Raw genomic sequence first — 18,411 nt, 5'->3', positions numbered from 1 at the left:
CCACATCCTCTCCAGCACCCGTTGTTTCCTGACTTTTTAATGATCGCCATTCTAACTGGTGTGAGATGGTATTTCATTGTGGTTTTGATTTGCATTTCTCTGATGGCCAGTGATGATGAGCATTTTTTCATGTGTCTGTTGGCTGTATGAATGTCTTCTTTTGAGAAATGTCTGTTCGTATCCTTTGCCCACTTTTTGATAGGGTTGTTTGTTTTTTTCTTGTAAATTTGTTTGAGTTCTTTGTAGGTTCTGCCTCATGGATCTTAATAGTCCAAAACCAGTCATGTGATACCGATATATGGCACCTGGTACCATCTACCTTATGCTGCCATTAGTTGTGTATTTTTCTTATCTCCCCAACAGAATCTAAATTTCATTAGGGCAAGAAGGGTGTCACATTCATTTATATAATAGAACATAGTGAGGTTCAGCACAAAGCCAGATTCTGCAGTTTGAAATCCTACTTGAACTCTGCTATTTGCTGTATTTTTGACTTTAAGCAAGTTGTGTAATCTCTCTAGGCTTCAATTTCCCTATCTGTAAAATGAGTAAGTAAATCATATATCAATATCCCAAAGTCACCTTTTGTATGCTGAATTTCTCTGGATTGCTGACAGAAGTCTGGCCTTCGCATGGAACATAGTCTGACAGACCACAGTGCAGTTTGAATACATCACCATCTTTTGTCTGTGCAACTGCTTTGAAAATGTAATAACTTTATTATTTTACAGCATTTCCCTCTTGCTGTTCCATAGGAATAAATGCAAAGGTGAACATAAATGTGGGATATTAGCCATAAGCTTAAGGTCCCCATACACGGGTATAAGTCAGATAAGGAAGGAGCGCATAAGCTGTGCTAAAAACATTGAACTTTTGCCCTTAGGCAGACACTTAGGGAAGTTAATTGTAAAGTGAAGAAATAAAAACAGAAAACATACATGAAGCCTTTGAAATATATCAAAGATTATATCTTAAAGGCAAGAGGTGATTCAACTCTTAAACATTTTGTTTTTAATTTTTTTGACAAAAGAACTCCTCCTGACAAAATGTAGGATATAGTATGGCTTTTGCACAAGAAGATGTAGGGGGCCTTCCTATAAAGTACCCCACCCAACGTCGTAAGTTAGTTATTTACAGAGTCTGACTGGATCTCAATTTTTTTAGACATTGGTATAGTCCAGTATACCAATTACTGTCTTATTGATGGCATCACCCCACTCTCTATAAAATAGCTGTGGAACTTTTTAAAAATCATATTAAGGCTTAAAATAAAGAGGAGGAGAATGTCCAATCAATTTTACAAAAAAGTCAATCTGTTTCTTTAACTTTCTAGTGAGTACTAAGGTAAAGGGATTTGGTTTGAAGCAAAGTCCTTTAACCAACAAAGTTGATTTTCCACTGTCACCCCCACTCACCTCTTGGTGTGTAATTCGAACTCCATTATAAAAAGACATAACAGTATTAGGTCCCACTGCTACCTTTGAAAAAAGTCCTTCTCCAGCACTGGAAATGAGAGATTCAGCAACATAAACCCTAAATTGAAAAAAGAGTTGAATAGTGACCTTTTCAGTTTAATATGTCATTCCTTACATCAAATGCCGAAATATCATTATGGCTACTGAATCCAAAATGTCAATTCATAACTCAACTAAGAAGGGAGGGAGGAAGAAAAAGTTAAACCACAATATTTTGGCATTGGAAATTAAACAAATGGTAGTTACGTCTCTTTTAAGAGTGGTGTTTAAAATTTGCTGTCTAATATAGAAATTATCATTATATTTTCATAAAGATGCTCAGTGCTTGACATGAGGTATTTTTTTGGAAGAATTTATGTTTTTAGTTAATGACAATTTTCACTGTCTTACTGGACAAGTAAGCATTTTTTCAAAGTTAATTAAAGCTATATCTAAGTTTGTCAGTGTTAGATGGGAGGGAAAGGAGGCTGTTTTAGTTAAGCCTCAAGATGAATCTTTTACATGAAACAGTGACAATTAATAAGATATATCCAATAAGCATATCCCAACAAAAGGGTTCATGACAGGGGTCAGTTAACTATGGCCTGAGGGTCCAGTCTGGCTGCTGCTCATTTTTGTAAGTAGAGTTTTATTTGGACACAGCCACACCCATTTGTTTAGTATTGCCTATGACTGCTTTAGCTCTACAAAGGCAGAATTGAGTAGTTGCAACAGACATTATATGGCTTGCAAAGCCTAAAATATTTACTATGTGGCCCTTTACAGAAAAAGTTTGCCAACCACCGTTATAAGAAAACAGCTGGTCGGGTGTGGTGGCTCACGCCTGTAATACCAGCACTTTGGGAGGTTGAGGCGGGTGGATCACCTTAGGTCAGGAGTTCAAGACCACCCTGGTCAACATGGTGAAACCCCATCTCTACTAAAAATACAAAAATTAGCTGGGTATGGTGGCGGGTGCCTGTAATCCCAGTTACTCGGGAGGCTGAGGCAGGAGACTCGCTTGAACCCAGGCGGCGGAGATTGCAGTGAGCTGAAATTGCGTCATTGCACTCCAGCCTGGGCGACAAGAGCAAGACTCTGTCTTTAAAAAAAAAAAAAAAGAAAAAAGCACTCATAATTATGGAACTGGATTTAATCAGACACTGGGATGGAATGACCCTACAGGAACTGATCATCTGTAATTTTAGTTACATGGCTCATGCTTATTCATGAACTGGAAGACTAATTTATTGCTTTCAACTCTTTACTTCTTCCCTATGATAGAATTATATACATCCTGCCACTTTGCCACGTGACCTTGTAGTGCCTCCCTCAGGGTGGGTGGAGGATACTGACTTCTCACTTGGCCATCTGATCTGCTTTGCTGGTAGAACATGGGCAGAAGCGGCTGCAGGCAGGTCTCAGGTGTGAAGGGCTGGGGCAAATTTCTGATGGCCTCCTCCAGACTTTTCACTGTCACCACTAGAAGAATATGCCCTAGGGGGCTGTTGCTCCCTGTTTCTCTTGTAAAGAAAACATGTGAAACAGACTTGAACCCAACTTGAAACCTGGAGTCCAGCCTAAGCCAGCTGAGCTTAGCTGATTCCAGTCAAAAGTGGCTGAACCTCAGCCAACCTACAGAACTATGAGTGTAAAACAAAATGTTTGGTTCTGTAAACCACTGAGAGTTCTGAGGGCATCATTATGCAGCCTCATCACAACAATAATAACAGAAAAGACTAACACATATGGCTACGGTCTTGTGTTTCAGAGCTAACAAAAAAGCTAAACCCTTCCCTTTGTAACTGGGCCAGAGCCTCATGTCAAAAAAGAGTCCATTCGTCATTGTGACATTGTGGGGTCAGCCCTATCAGTCGAATGGGGGAAGAGGCCTATTTCTCAGATGGGAACAGAAACTCAATGGGAGGTAAGCCATGATTACAAAAAGTGAGGCAAGGAGAAAACCAATTTCAGATAGTACGCTTACTCATAAACAGATCTGTTGCTAAGGAATAAGAAGAATCCCAGAGAGGGTACCAGAGAAAGCCACACCAAGACTCAAGAGCTAGAGTTTAGCCATCCTCATAAATAAGACATGAAGTGCGACAGGACGTGACCCTCTGGGGGTGGGCTTACAAACCAGAAACTTGTCATTTATAAGCTAGAATGTTTTTATGCCTCTTACACTTTCTTTGTTTCACTCTTGTCTTCTCTTAGTGAAAGAAATTGTCTTGTGTTCCAGAACACCTCAGCTGGACTAAGATGAAATGGAGGCATCCTGTGTGCACAGGCTAGAGCTTTAAAGAGCATGAAATGCTCCGCTAGAGGGCCAGCATGTGACTGCAGCACAGACTGTAAGAACGGGATGCTCAGCCAGGACATAGCTGGCTGCCTGGCTCAACTGCCCCTTTTTTTTTTTTTTTTTTAATGGAGTCTCGCTCTGTTGCCTAGGCTGGAGTGCAATGGCATGATCTCAGCTCACCGTAACCTCTGCCTCCCAGGTTGAAGCAATTCTTGTGCCTCAGCCTCCTGAGTAGCTGGGATTACAGGCATACGCCATAACACCTGGCTAATTTTTGTATTTTTAGTGGAGATGGGGTTTCACCATGTTGGCCAGGATGATCTTGAACACATGACCTCAAGTGATCTGCCTGCCTTGGCCTCCCAAATTGCTGGGATTACAGGCATAAGCCACCATGCCCAGCCTCAACTGCTCTTTCTACCTGGAGGTTTTACTTTAGGACAGACACACAAGCTGTTCTGTGATTTATGGGTGGGTAAACTCTCTTACAGGGTCAGATTCTACATAAGAATAAAAACACTGTTCCTCAGAATATAGAAATATTTATTTGAGGATTTGCAAAGGAAAAGGACACTTTAATGAGGAGCTTGGTCTGAGCTGGAACCTAGCCTGGGCAGAGAGTCACAGAGGTGCATAAGTTCCTACCACTAGGCTTCTTTAACCTCACATAAACAGTGCAATTAAAACCACAAGGAGGACATTACCTTTCTGATTCATAAGGATCTGGAAGAAGAGCATTGGAAGAAATGCAAGATGAAGTCGACTTATCAAAGTGGTACACTGAATCTGAAAAGCAAACAAAAATATCAGTACAGGTGCAGAGTTAGGGAAGAGCATTTATAACACTTCTCTCTATTCATGGGACAACGGAGAGTTAAAAAACCAAAAGTCTTGATCAAGTTATACCAACTAGAATGAAGTTCTTCAATTTAAGTGGATACATTTTAGATTTACTCTTCACTTTTATCTTCAGGACTTCATGAACAGTCATCAGATGCATCTCTTAACATCCCAATTCGCTTTGAATTTTCCTTATTAAAATGACTTAAAGGATGCTTGGGAATCAATAAAACGCTTTGTCATGAAATTCTGAGATCTCTTGGCTCAGATCAAATTGGATGATGGTTTTAAATTTTTCTGGTGGTTTTCTTCATTACAGATACAGTCTGCAGAATCCAACAACTGAACCCTGGCAGTTGTCTCCTTCACTAAGAATAAAGTTCTGCCTCACCAGAATTAAGGAGAACAGCACTGCTTTTGATAAAGCATTAACAAAGTAATCTCCTTTCTATTATGGTGGTTCAGAAGCCAGTTAGTAATTTAGTCTAGAAACCAAGGCACACAACCGCCCGAGAATGAACACTGACTCTCTGTGAATGGTTAGCCTGAGAGAATCTTCACAGAGAGCACTGAAGATAGATGCTCTGAAGGTTGATAGGGAAAGAAACAAGATTTAGAATCAGAGGGCTTACTCCTGCAAAGCAAATGATTATACACACTAAGGGAAAACTCATAATCCCATTAAGTAGTTCTTCAGTCGTTACTAATGGTTACTAGGTCCTCTTTCTGTTTGTTTGTGAGTGGCTTTTTTTGTACCACCAAAACCCCAAGGAATACCTCAAACTAAAAGTCAGAAACTAATCCAAATCAGTCAGTGTCTGCAACAGAAACAGACCATTTGAGTGCTTCAAAGAGAATTCAGTTCAGGGAATTGGTCATACAGGGGATGGAACACTGACAAGATAGATGGAGCCGTGAAGAGCCCAGACACTGGCAAGAGCGGGAAGCTGCCGCTGCAGGCGGGAGGGACAGAGCGCACAGTGGTGCTCCTGGAGCTCTGGAGCTGGGTAGTTGGAACTAGCCTGGGCCTTCCTCAAGCGAGATGGAATCAGGAGGTGACGGGGCCACTGCTGGAGATGCTGGTTGACACAGAGAGGGCTTCTGCCTGCTGCCTTCTTCTGCTTTGTCCCCAGCCAGCCAGCGGCCTCCCTTTGGCCAAACTCAGACAGAAGTCAAACACACAGGAGCCTGAAAAACGCAGGCCACAAGGGGCAGCAGCCTCTTGCAATAATAGCAGGCAGTGAAAGAATGACGAATGGATTGGATCTGAGAGCAAAGTGGTAACAGACCACCAAGCAATCCATGAAAAGAATTTAAACCACCCTCCCCCACTTTTATTTTCTTTTCAGACAGTCTTACTCTGTCACTCAGGCTGGAGGGCAATGGTGTGATCTCAGCTCACTGCAACCTCCGCCTCCTGGGTTCAAGCGATTCTCCTGCCTCAGCCTCCCAAGCAGCTGGGATTACAGGTGCCTGTCACCATGCTTCGCTGGCTAATTTTTGTATTTTCAGTAGAGACGGGGTTCACCTTGTTGGCCAGGCTGGTCTGGAACTCCTGATCTCTAGTGATCCACCTGGCTCAGCCTCCCAAAGTGCGGGTATTGTAGGTGTGAGCTGCTGTGCCCAGCCGCCACTTTTTAAAAAGAGCCAGAATTGTGCATGGAATATATGTTCTATTGAGTGGAAATTCTCCTATGAACTTTCATCTAGCTCCTTAGACTAAAACTTTTATGACAAATGTACTGAGTGCCAACTACATGTACAACACTAGGGACTACGTACATACAAAAAGGATTAACCTCTGTTGCTGCTTTCAGGGAGCGCATACTATCTCTTCCAATGCCTGCTGTCCCTTCTTCTGCTCCCTTAGACATGCACAGGCTGCAGGCACATCCTTTACTTTCCCTCCTTTCCTCTACAGAATGTTATGCCATTTGACTAGAATTCATTTATTCAATAGACAAACATTCATTATAAAAGGTGAGTTAAGCTTAAAAGATGGAGCAGGAATTAGCTGAGGAAAGCAGTTACTATGTGGAGGAGGGCTGACCAGGTAAGAAGAAATTCCAGCCAGTGGCATAGGTGAGAAACTCCACAGAAAGTAAGTAGAGAACTAGAAGTAGTTTGTGGTTACAAAAGCACACAGAGAAAGGGAGAAGCTGGTGAGGCGACAGGCCAAGGAGTGTTTTACGTGAGATATTTGCATTAATTTCTCTCCTTCCCCAACCATTGGACCCTACAGTCACATAACCCTATACCCCCTAACCCACTGGCTAGTCAACAGGTCAATAATTATAACTGAAAGGGGCAGAGGAGAAACACAAACATGGCAGAACATTAGACTAAAGATCTATCCATGGGATCTTCAGAGTGCCAGAGCAGCCATGGTTCCTGGCCCTTTTGAGGCTCAAACTATTCAACATTTCAAAATACCTGAGGTCTGCAGGAATCTTGCTGTTAAATTCCCCCTGTCTTTTTTGCCTTAAGTTAATTTGAAGTGAATGTTTATTTGCAACCAGAAGTGTTTTTTTTTTTTTTTTGAGACAGAATCTCTGTGTGTCACCCGGGCTGGAGTGCAGGGGTGCTATCTTGGTTCACTGCAACCTCCACTTCCTGGGTTCAAGCGGTTCTTGCGCCTCAGCCTCCTGAGTAGCTGGGACTACAGGCATGCACCACCACACCCAGCTAAAGCAACCAGAAATTCTAAAAAAATAATAATTCCCTTGAGAATTCTCACTCTCAACTTTTTTTTTTTTTTGACAGGGTCTCACTCCTGTCGCCCAGGCTGGAGTGCAGTGCACTCGGCTCACTCCAGCCTTGACTTCCTGAGCTCAGGTGATCCTCCCACCACTGTCTTCCAAGTAGCTGAGATTACGGGCACATGCCACCATGCCCAGCTAATTTTTTTTTTTTTTTTTTTTTAGTAGAGACAGGATCTTACCATGCTGCCCAGGCTGATCTTGAACTTCTGGGCTCAAATGATCCATCCGGCTCAGCCTCCCAAAGTGCTAGGATTACAGCTGCGAGCCACCAGGCCCAGCCTACTGTTTCTTATTTATAGCAAGAAGAACGTAATAACAACAACTTTCATTACAGTGTTTTATGGTAGGTGCTAATATCCACATTTGGTAATGAGGAAACAGGTTCTGAAAAAATAAATAACTTGCCCAAGGATAATATAGTAAATGTTAGAGCTAGGTCTCAGATTAGGTGGTTCTTAAATTCAGGCACCTGCCACTAAAAATGCTGCTACTTCTGAAGTTTTAAAATTGGCATCACCAATTGGGATCCTCCCTTGTTTCAAGTCTCCTCATTTCTAAATATTATAACAGTGTCTCCTTTTAGAACATAGATCAAGGGCATATATATCAGAGTTTGTAGTTCAAAGATTACTACCTCTTTTTTTTTTTAATAAACTTTTCATTTTGGAGTAATTTCAAATACATGACCTGTATCACTTAATGAAGGGGATACGTTCTGAGAAATGTGTCATGAGGCGAGTTGGTCATTATGCAAACATCAGAGAGTGTACTCACACAAACCTAGATGGTATAGCAAACTACAAACCTAAGGTATTAATAAATGGTACAGCCTATTGCTCCTAGGCTCCAAACCTGTACAGCATGTTACTATAGGGAATACTGTAGACAACAGTAACCTAATGGGAAGGATTTATGTATTTAAACATATCTACATATAGAAAAGATGCAGTAAAAATATGGCATAATCTTAGCTGAGTGCAGTAGTTTATGCCTGTAATCCCAGCACTATGAGAGTCTGAGGCAGGAAGATCGCTTGAGGCCAGGATTTTGAGACCAGCCTGAGCAATACAGCAATACCCTGTTTCTACAAAAAAATTAAAAATATTTAGCTGGGCATTGTGGTGCATGCCTGTAGTCTTCGCTACTGGGGAGGCTGAGGCAGGAGAATTGCTTGAGCCCAGGAGCTCAAGGCTGTGGTGGGCTATGATAACACCAGTCCACTCCAGTCTGGGCAACAGAGTGAAATCCTGTCCCTTAAAAAATAAAATGAAAATAAAAACAAAAATATGGCATAATCTTATGGTACCACAGTTATTATGGGCCCATGACTGTATATAGAAAAGTTGCAAAGAAAGCACAGAGCATCCTCACTGTTCCTCCTAATGTTAACTTCTTACAGTGCATGGTACATTTGTCAAAATTAAGAAACCAACACAGATACATTACTATGTACTAAACTCTAGACTTTATTTAGATTTCACCAGTTTTTCCACTAACGTCCTTTTTCTCTTCCAGGATCCAATCCAGAATCCCACATTGCATTTAGACTGTCTCCATTTTTAACTTAAAAAAACAAAAAAGACATTTAAAGCAACCCAAATTGGACCTAAATATAAATGCTAAATTTTTCACTTTTGGACAAGCTTCCTTTGGAGATTCTTCTTCAGATCCCAAATAACTAAATACTATTTAAGCCTATTAATGCCTAGATTTATTGTCTTTTCTATTTTTTTCTCCCTATAACCAAACCTGGATCAGAAATACATGCATATATTATTTTCAAGGAATCAGACCAATTCAATAGCTTTCTTAAGCTGTGCCGCTCAAAATGCAAAATCTTGATTTTTCTTTGTATATTTTCCAGATTTTCTTTTTTTTGAGACGGAGTTTCGCTCTGTGGCCCAGGCTGGAGTGCAGTGGCCGGATCTCAGCTCACTGCAAGCTCCGCCTCCCAGGTTCACGCCATTCTCCTGCCTCAGCCTCCTGAGTAGCTGGGACTACAGGCGCCCGCCACCTCGCCCGGCTAGTTTTTTGTATTTTTTAGTAGACACGGGGTTTCACCATGTTAGCCAGGATGGTCTCGATCTCCTGACCTCGTGATCCGCCCGTCTCCGCCTCCCAAAGTGCTGGGATTACAGGCTTGAGCCACCGCGCCCGGCCCAGATTTTCTACACTTAGTAATTTTATGCTCAGAAAAAATGTTTAGTGTGACATGTGTACTTCTAAAAGGAAAATAATACTTTTTTCAAATATGGATTCCATTGGGTTCACTCATACACTGTGCTCCATGCAAGATGTCGGGCTCGAGATGCCAATATGCATTTATATTTTCCAGTCACAGCTCAGGCTCAATCAACTTTACAGTTTAGAGATCTACTTGATTTGGTTCTTTATTATCATAGTGCAGTTTTTTGGAGAGATAACCATTTGAAATCAATTGAATTACTGCTGTCATTTCTTTATTCCCTCACTATATGAGAATTATATACCTAGGCCCTTTGTCACATGACTTTTCAGTATCTCCCACTAATGTGCATGGTGTAATTTCCCTGTCTCACTGATGTCTGGCTTGGCCATGTGACTTGCTTTGATCAGTGAAAAGTGGGTGAAAGTGCCACCATGTCAGTTCCAAGGTGAGGTTTCAAAAGGCATCACAGGTATCTGCTTATGTTCTGACACTTCTGTGATCCACTGTGGGAAAATCTTGCCCCACATTGCCATTGTCCCTTCAGATTAGGTCCCAGAATTAAGACAGAGAGCTGACTCAAACCTGACCAGAAGCCTCAAGTCTGGCCTGGCCCCCTAAGCCCAGCCTCAGCCAGCTGGAGTACAGCTGCTCGGCAGAGCTGTGGTTGCTGTTGTAAGCCACTGGGGAGGTGCAGTGTCTCTTATACAATAAAACCTGACTAATACATGATTAAAGAGAACTACACAGAAAGGAAAAAAAAAGAAGCTTCTCTTAAATCAGCCCTAACAACCTGCTTTGGAATTGGAGCAACCCATCTGAAGCAGATTCAACTTACTTCCAGGCAACAGCTCAAAGTGAGGCCTCCCTTCTTCAGTGGACATAAGGGTGGCCAGTTTGCCTTCTATCATCTCTCCATCAATAAATTTCCCATACAGTGCGGTCCTCTCATCAGGGTACACATAGGCTATCTTCTCTCCAGTCATCTCCCCATCTTCATTTACTTCTCCTACAAGGCTTCCTCCATCCTGATGGGAGAAACCAAAAACCAGAAAATATTATATATAGTATATCTAGGACATGAGTTCCAAGAAATTCCTCTTCTGCACTTCCATTATTAATATAGCACCAGTAGGGATAATAACAGTTTAGGAACCCGAGCTTTTCACCTGGGTAAGAAAAACATGATGCATAGCTCCTCATCCAGCTCCATACAAATAAACTGCTAGAAAGTCATGTGCATATGGGGCATGTATGCCTGATTTAGAGAGTGGTAGACTCTGTTGCAGTTTGTAATCCGGGACAAGTTACTGATACTCTATCTTGGTTTGCTATCTAAGAAACAAATAATGTTTCTCTGATATTTGTAACATCAATTACCAACATTTAAAGGAAATGTAACTGAGTGTTATTTTTGGCCAAAATCAAATATGATGATGATCTTTAGCAAGACATTCCTACCCACTATTCATATGATCTCCCTTCTCGATGTTAAATTTTGGATTTCTAGTGTGTTAGGAAAATCTTCAGTTCAAATGTACTTAAGAATTAATTTAGTATACATGAGTAAAGAGAGCTGTCTGCTCGTTTTCAGTGACAAACAAAAGGATGTCTGGACACTGCCTTTCTGAGACTCCTATACCATCACCTTTTCTGGAATTAGAAGGAAAAGTGAAAAAAGATCAACTAAATCCCACTCCCATCTCAATTCTTTCTTCCCACTTGATTTCCTGCTCCCTCTCACCTCCTTTCAGCAGAGGAGCCCGCTGAGCTTCGTGCTTAACTCTTTCATTTATTTCATGCCTAAGGGTCATTGAGTACTTTAGGGCAGAGGCTATCATATAATTCTGTATCTTGATAAGTGGTAGGGACACAGTAGGTGATTCATAAACGCTTTTAAATTGGACTGGGTTACCAAAAAGTAATGAATAATTTAAGCTAGGATGCCAGAGATGTTTCTTTCCTTTTTTTTTCCATCCAGAAGGTCCTCATGGTATAACTTTGAAAATTTAAGACCTTTGTGAGTTTGATATAACAATAGTAATGCCATGACATCTTTTAAAAGCATGGTTAATTTCTCCAACTTGAGGATCTAGGAACAGCTAGCTACTCAAAGTCAGTGATGTAGGATGACTTTTGAGTGATCCCAAATGCTGCTTTTTTTTTTTTTTTTTTGCCTTCTAGGAAAAGAGCTGTAAATTAAAAAATGAATCGTGGCACTTACACAGAAAGAAAAATACTTAGAAGCATTTTTAATGGATAGAAAGTGCACTAGGGATAGTCATTGCTCTTTCTTCTCTTCAAGTTAATTCTTAATAATTGAGAATACATGGAGATGATACTTTCTGCAATGTCTGCCTTCAGGCTTTTAATGATGATTATTGAATGGAAGGGTATAAGAGCATTTGTGCTTCTTATACTCTATGCCTAACATAAGCCACCATTACTATTTATTTAAAACAGAAGTCTGTCTTTCCAGGGTCTCACACCTTTCCCCTTAAATGTGTTTGATTTTATTTTATTTATTTATTTATTTATTTATTTTGAGACGGAGTCTCGCTCTGTCGCCCAGGCTGGAGTGCAGTGGCACAATCTTGGCTCACTGCAAGCTCCACCTCCTGGGTTCACGCCATTCTCCTGCCTCAGCCTCCCGAGTAGCTGGGACTACAGGAGCCCGCCACCACGTCCGGCTAATTTTTTTGTATTTTTAGTAGAGACGGGGTTTCACCATGTTAGCCAGGATGGTCTCGATCTCCTGACCTCGGGATCCGCCCGCCTCGGTCTCCCAAAGTGCTGGGATTACAGGCGTGAGCCACCGCACCCGGCCCCTTAAATGTTTAAATTTCTGGTTTCAGAGGGAGTGAATTTATTTGTCCAGAATGATACAGTAGAAATTCTTCTTTCATTTCCAAAAGGAGTTATACATTTTTAATTAAACACCTCATATGAAAAACTTTTTCAAGGTACAGTTTTGAAAGAAATATACTGTTCTTAGAGTGAGCTGACAAATACGGACTGTAGAGAAAATCATCACATTTTCCTCCCCTTGTTCCTACTTTGGCCTGTTAAAAAAATTTCCTCCTCTGCTGTATCAGGTATCAGGGAGTGTGGGGGAAGAAAAGGCTGCTTTTCTCCTCTGCTCACTGGCTCCTCCTCTGCTCACTGGCTCCTCCTCATCGGGGGAGAAATCGTTCATTTCACTGGTGAGAAGCCAGGGTCTGACACTTACTGACACCCATTTCTCTACTGGGTGGGGGTTAAGAGGACAAAGGCTGCTTTTTTGCTCACCAATGCTCCTTCCTAGGGCAGAGTCTTTGAGATTTAATAAGATAATTAAGGCTAAAGGTTAAAATGTAGCTATATATTTGGTTTTCAAAATGCAACCACATTGAGCGAGCCCAATTCATTCACCAATCTGGGCGCATCTTTGATCCCATCATGGGACTTTAACTGACAATGTCACAAGTAAAATGACAGGTAGTAGAAGAATCTGGTAATCCAACACTTTGCCTCTTTCCTATCCTCATCTCTATGTAGAGAGTTCCACTTCTCCTGACTTCAAGATGCACTGTCACATCAGCAGTGCCCCAGCACTGGGCAGCAAGATGCATACCCTGGCTACTCACGAGGCCAGGTTTCAGTCCTCCTACACTAGGCAGCACCTCCACCACTTCTGATCTTTCTGCTTCTCTTCTCCTAAGCAGTACATGTTACAACTTTTGATCTATCACAGATCCTACCAAGAGGATATTTAAATGCTTTAGCAATTCTTAGAAAATGTTTTACAACATTATTTTCTTATGCCCTATTCCTAGATTATAACTTATTTTTTAAGAACAATAATGTGTAAGTGGATTTAGCTGGGATTACTTTTCTTAACTATGTAACTAATCATTTCTTTGTATTAGAACTTTTTAGTCATAAGGTTTCAGAGTAAAAAATGTATTTTCAGCTGGGCGTGGTGGCTCACGCCTGTAATCCTAGCACTTTGGGAGGCCGAGGCAAGGAAATCACCCGAGGTCAGGAGTTTGAGACCAGTGCCTGGCCAACATGGTGAAATCCCATCTTTACTAAAAATACAAAAAATTAGCTGGGCGTGGTGGCATGTGCCTGTAATCCCAGCTACCTGGGAGGCTGAGGCAGGAGAATTGCTTGAACCCAGGAGGTGGAGGTTGCAGTAAGCCGAGATGGCACCACTGCACTCCAGCCTGGGCAACAGAGTGAGACTCTGTCTCAAAACAAAAAAAGTATTTTGACTTAAGTTACGAACAAAATAAAATATTAAGTAAAATATTTTCTGGCCAGGTGTGGTGGCTCATGCCTATAATTTCAGCATTTCAGGAGGCCAAGGCAGGTGGATTGCTTGAGCCCAGGAGTTTGAGACTAGCCTGGGCAATATGGAGAAACCCTGTCCTTAAAAAAAAAAACAAAAATATTAGCCAGATGTGGTGGCACATGCTTGTAATCCCAGCTACTCAGGAGGCTGAGGTGGGAAGATGGCTTGAGTCTGGGAGGTGGAGGTTGTAGTGAGCCAAGATTGTGCCACTGCACTCCAGCCTGGGCAACAGAGCAAGACCCTGTCTCAATAAATAAAAAATAAAATAAAATAAAAATAGTGTTTTCTAAGGTCTATTTTCTGAAACATTTTCTGGAAATTCACTAACAACAGATGGGACATTTGAAATGCAAACAAAAATTTGAGCATTAATTTCCAACCATGGGTTCTGCCATATCTTTTTACTTTAATAGACTCCAGAAATATAATAAAATGCTATCAAATACTCAAAGGTGAGTTATTTTTAATCACCTTAATTTAAACAATATAAACCATAAAACACCTTAAAAAGTAGTTAGTGGAATTATAAAATCAAGTAACAACAGTGCAGTAAGCTCCCCCAAATTAAAAATGGCTGGACTGGTTTTTACATATGAGAAACAGAGAATAAAACTAATAGCAACAATAAAATTTTCCACCATCTCCCTCTATGTGCCAAAAGAATTAAAAGCAATGTATTTTGCCTTTATTAGTGATACCATAAAACCAATTTGTCCCAATTTGTTTTAATCATGATTAATTACTCCTTTCCAAAACAATGCTGAAAAATAATTAATAATGGATTCAAGGGCCAACAATCTAAGCCAATAGTGAGTAACAGTGAGAGGCCATGCCTCATAAACTCTTGGCGTCAGCTATGGTGACTCTCAGGTTTCACAGCTCCCAAGTTCTAACACAGAATACATTTTACTCTTCATTGTGAAGAGTCACAATATGTTACTTTCCAGCAGAGTGAACAGTCACACGGCTTACTGGGTAATATATCCAGCACACTCCATGCCGAATGTTATCTTTATACTGCCCCTTGAAGATCAGTCTCCCATCTGTGTCGTATTCCTGGGCTGGACCATTCAGCTCTCCGTCTACATACGTGCCCTGGAGAACTCCCCCATCTTCATAAGTGTAAACTCCCTGGCCCTGCAAGGCATCATCCACATAATAACCCTCCAGGGTGCTGTGAGGAAAGGAAAAACAAAAAGGAATAGTCAGACCATGACTCGACTCTCTTAGAAGAAAGGATCATATCCAAGGAACTGCATGCCCAGTTGTGTCAGCCCTGACATGGATTCAGTGCAGCCTCCTAAATTATCATCGACTGCTAGGGAAAGATGCTTCAGGGACATGGGTAAGACTGAGAAGAAAGATGGAGATTTAATACCTAATCTCACAGTTCCTGGGAATCCTTTTACTCTGCTGGAGAAAATAGAGAAGAAAAAAGCTACTGATGGAAACTAAGAACAAGTTCACTTGAATATGTTTCCAGGCAATAGAAATTCTGATGTTACCTGTTCCACACACAAACCATTCATGTCTAATTTCCCTCAAGAGTGCTCCAGAATTCACTGGTAGTTCTCAAGGGTCTTTCAGATGGCTTGTATACAGTAATCTCTAATGATACAAATGTGGCTTAAAGTGTGTGAATGTCTACATATTTGTTTCAAGTCACTAATGTATTATTTATCAGTGATAGCCATAATTGGTAGTGATACAATACTTCCATCTCCTTGGAAGACATATGGGGATTTATTTAAGTATATCTATGTATGTATGTATATCTATGTATGTACATGTGTATGTGTGTGTGTATACATATACATACATCCATAATCATGGCCAGCAGGGGCAAGTAAGGAAGACTGCAGGCTCTACCCTGCTAATATCCTGATAGTTTGAGACCCACGGTCCTACACAAGAAGAAAGCTCACAGGAGTGCTCACGGTGACTTTACCAGTACTTCTCCATCTCTCTCCTTGTAATACACATTTGCAAGTTCAAGAACATGTTTTCATTCTTAGCCTCTGAAAGGCCCTATGAAATGAAACTAACTTTACCCAAAATTCCCTTTAAGTACTAAAATTTGGAATAAGGAAAGACCAACTCAAATTATCTTTAAAATTTAAAATGTAAGAAAATTTTGAAACAAAGACAGCTTGTTTATTTTAACAGAGGCAGGTAGCATTTATTCATTAATTCAACTAGTGAATTTTTTTTTTTTTTTTGAGACAGGATCTTGCTCTATCGCCCAGGCTGGAGTGCAGTGGCATGATCAAGGCTCACTGCAGCCTTGAGCTCCTGGGGCTTAAGCCATCCTCCTACCTCAGCCTCCCAAGTAGCTGGGACCACAGGTATGCGCCACCACACCTGGCTAATTTTTGTATTTTTTGTAGAGATGAAGTTTTGTCATGTTACATAGGCTGGTCTTGAACTCCTGGGCTCAAGGGATCCACCTACCTCGGCCTCCCAGCCACAACTAGTCAACATCTATAGTGTGCCTTCTCAGTAGCAAGCATTGTGTGAGGCTCTAGAGGAGATAAGGAACAAAACAAACACAATGGTATAGGAGAGACTGGCAAGACACACTGTGAACTGGAGCAGATGGGATGCAAAGAGGGCCATGAGGACTTAAGTGGCTGCACCTGACTCTGCCTGGTAAAGTCTTGACTTATTTCAATGAATAACTGAGAATGATCTATAATTATTAAATGAAAAGCACATTCTAAACAACGATAGCTTCTGGTTAAAAGGTAATTACACTATTTGTAGTCTCCCAAGGAGATAAATAGTTTTCTTTCAGTTTTATTTGTACTATCAATGACAAATAGGCTTCCTAAATTCATGAAGAGAATAAAGTACACTTTAGCAGAGCTTTTGCATAAATAATCAAAATTCTAAAACAGTGAGGTTGGAAGTAATGAGATTCAACTGTCATTAGACTCCCACAATTAAAAAAAAATCCTTGGTGAAGGGTACTAATCAAGTGACATAATGATGTAATTTATGTAGTGCAAGAAACTATTTATTCATTTATCTTCATTTTTAGGATTGCCAGTTATGATACAGGATTCCCAGCTAAGTCTGAATTTCAGATAAACAACAAATAATTTTTTAGTTTATGTATGTTCCAAATAGTGAATGGGACATAATTATACTTACATTTTTTTGTTGAGCAAATTCCAATTTAACTGGGTGTCCTGGATTTAACTAGATTTTTATTTGCTCATCCTGGCAACCCTATTGACTTTGGATTCTCAGCAGTATTCAAAATGTTCCTGTGTGAGTTTGGGTAGAATTACTTCCTGACAGACTAGTCTGCCAATATTACTGAGGGTTATGATCAAATCTACAAGACATAAGTCTTGCAAATCAGACAAAAAATAATATGGCCTTGCAGAGATTTCCCCCAACTGTATTCAGTGGCTTGTCCTAACCTCCCTTACCCGTGGAGCCCATCTTCATGTATCTGTTAGAGTAAGAAGAACAAACTGCTATTTCCCTCTTAGCCCAACTGACTCAAGGTACACAAATGCAAATTCTTAAGGCATTGGAAAGCAAATCTTACTGCATTATTGTTTCAGCCATCTGCCTGAGGCCACAGCTTAGCTTGCTTGGCAACTTTTAATAGTAACTTGGATGAAATCTGATGACAAAAGGGGGCATATTAAACAGATAAACTGGGTTCTTCAGGGTAAGAAAAAGTGATGTCTTTAAGAATCCTCTGTCGTTGAGGAAATAAAATATACGTTTTTTAGACTGGCATTCAAGGCACTACCTTTCTCTCTAACTGCTCTTTCCAGAGGAGGCTGGCAAACTATGGTCTGCTGACTGTTTTTGTAAATAAAGTTTACTGGAACAAAGCCATGCATATTCCTTTCTACATCGTCTATGGCTGCTTTCATACTACAAGAGCAGTGTTGAATTGCTGCAGCAGAGACCGTATGTGGCCTACAGAGCCTCGATTTTACTCTCACCACATACAGAAAAAGTTTGCTTATCCCTGCTCTAAAAAGCTCTGCTCATATTGAAAGTTTACTCACTGACCTTTATATAGCTTAGCTTCCACACTATATTTTTCCTTGCTTTCCATAAAACATATGTGAGGAAACGTTTAAAATCCTTAAGGACAGCCAGGGGGAAAAAAAGTTATGACTTTTTTTTCTTTTCTTTTTCTTCATTGAAAACAAAAATAATTGTGGGCTAATAATGACTATTCTGAAATTTCTGGCATTTTTCTATCGAAAAAGAAAGAAGCCACTGGGTGCAGTGGCTCACGCCTGTAATTCCAGCACTTTGGGAAGCCAAGGCAGGTGGATTGCTTGAGGCCAGGAGTTTAAGACTAGCCTGGCCAACATGGTAAAACCCCAGTTCTACTAAAAATACAAAAATTAGCCAGGGGTGGTAGCACATGCTTGTAATCCCAGCTACTCAGAAGGGTGAGGCACAAGAATCATTTGAACCCAAGAGGGAGAGGTTGCAGTGAGCGGAGATCGTGCCACTGCACTCCAGCCTGGGTGACAGCGAGAATCTGTCTCAAA

At 40.8% G+C, this 18,411-nt stretch overlaps 1 protein-coding gene across 2 annotated transcripts in view; it reads right to left on the bottom strand.

Annotated features, from left to right (window-relative positions):
- SETD7 (SET domain containing (lysine methyltransferase) 7) overlaps positions 1-18,411 on the bottom strand; it is a 63,920-nt gene that overhangs the window by 24,457 nt on the left and 21,052 nt on the right. For both annotated transcript variants that reach the window (XM_011985630.1, XM_011985629.1), the window contains exons 3-6: positions 14,852-15,053; positions 10,382-10,571; positions 4,461-4,542; positions 1,416-1,533 (exon numbers count right to left, since the gene is read on the bottom strand). In XM_011985630.1, coding sequence (XP_011841020.1) covers positions 1,416-1,533; positions 4,461-4,542; positions 10,382-10,571; positions 14,852-15,053 — 592 coding nt within the window. The remainder of the gene's footprint in view (positions 1-1,415; positions 1,534-4,460; positions 4,543-10,381; positions 10,572-14,851; positions 15,054-18,411) is intronic.

Source organism: Mandrillus leucophaeus, unplaced genomic scaffold (assembly GCF_000951045.1).
Source record: "Mandrillus leucophaeus isolate KB7577 unplaced genomic scaffold, Mleu.le_1.0 Scaffold289, whole genome shotgun sequence".
Lineage (NCBI taxonomy): Eukaryota > Metazoa > Chordata > Mammalia > Primates > Cercopithecidae > Mandrillus > Mandrillus leucophaeus.
This window is presented reverse-complemented; position numbering and strand designations above follow the sequence as displayed.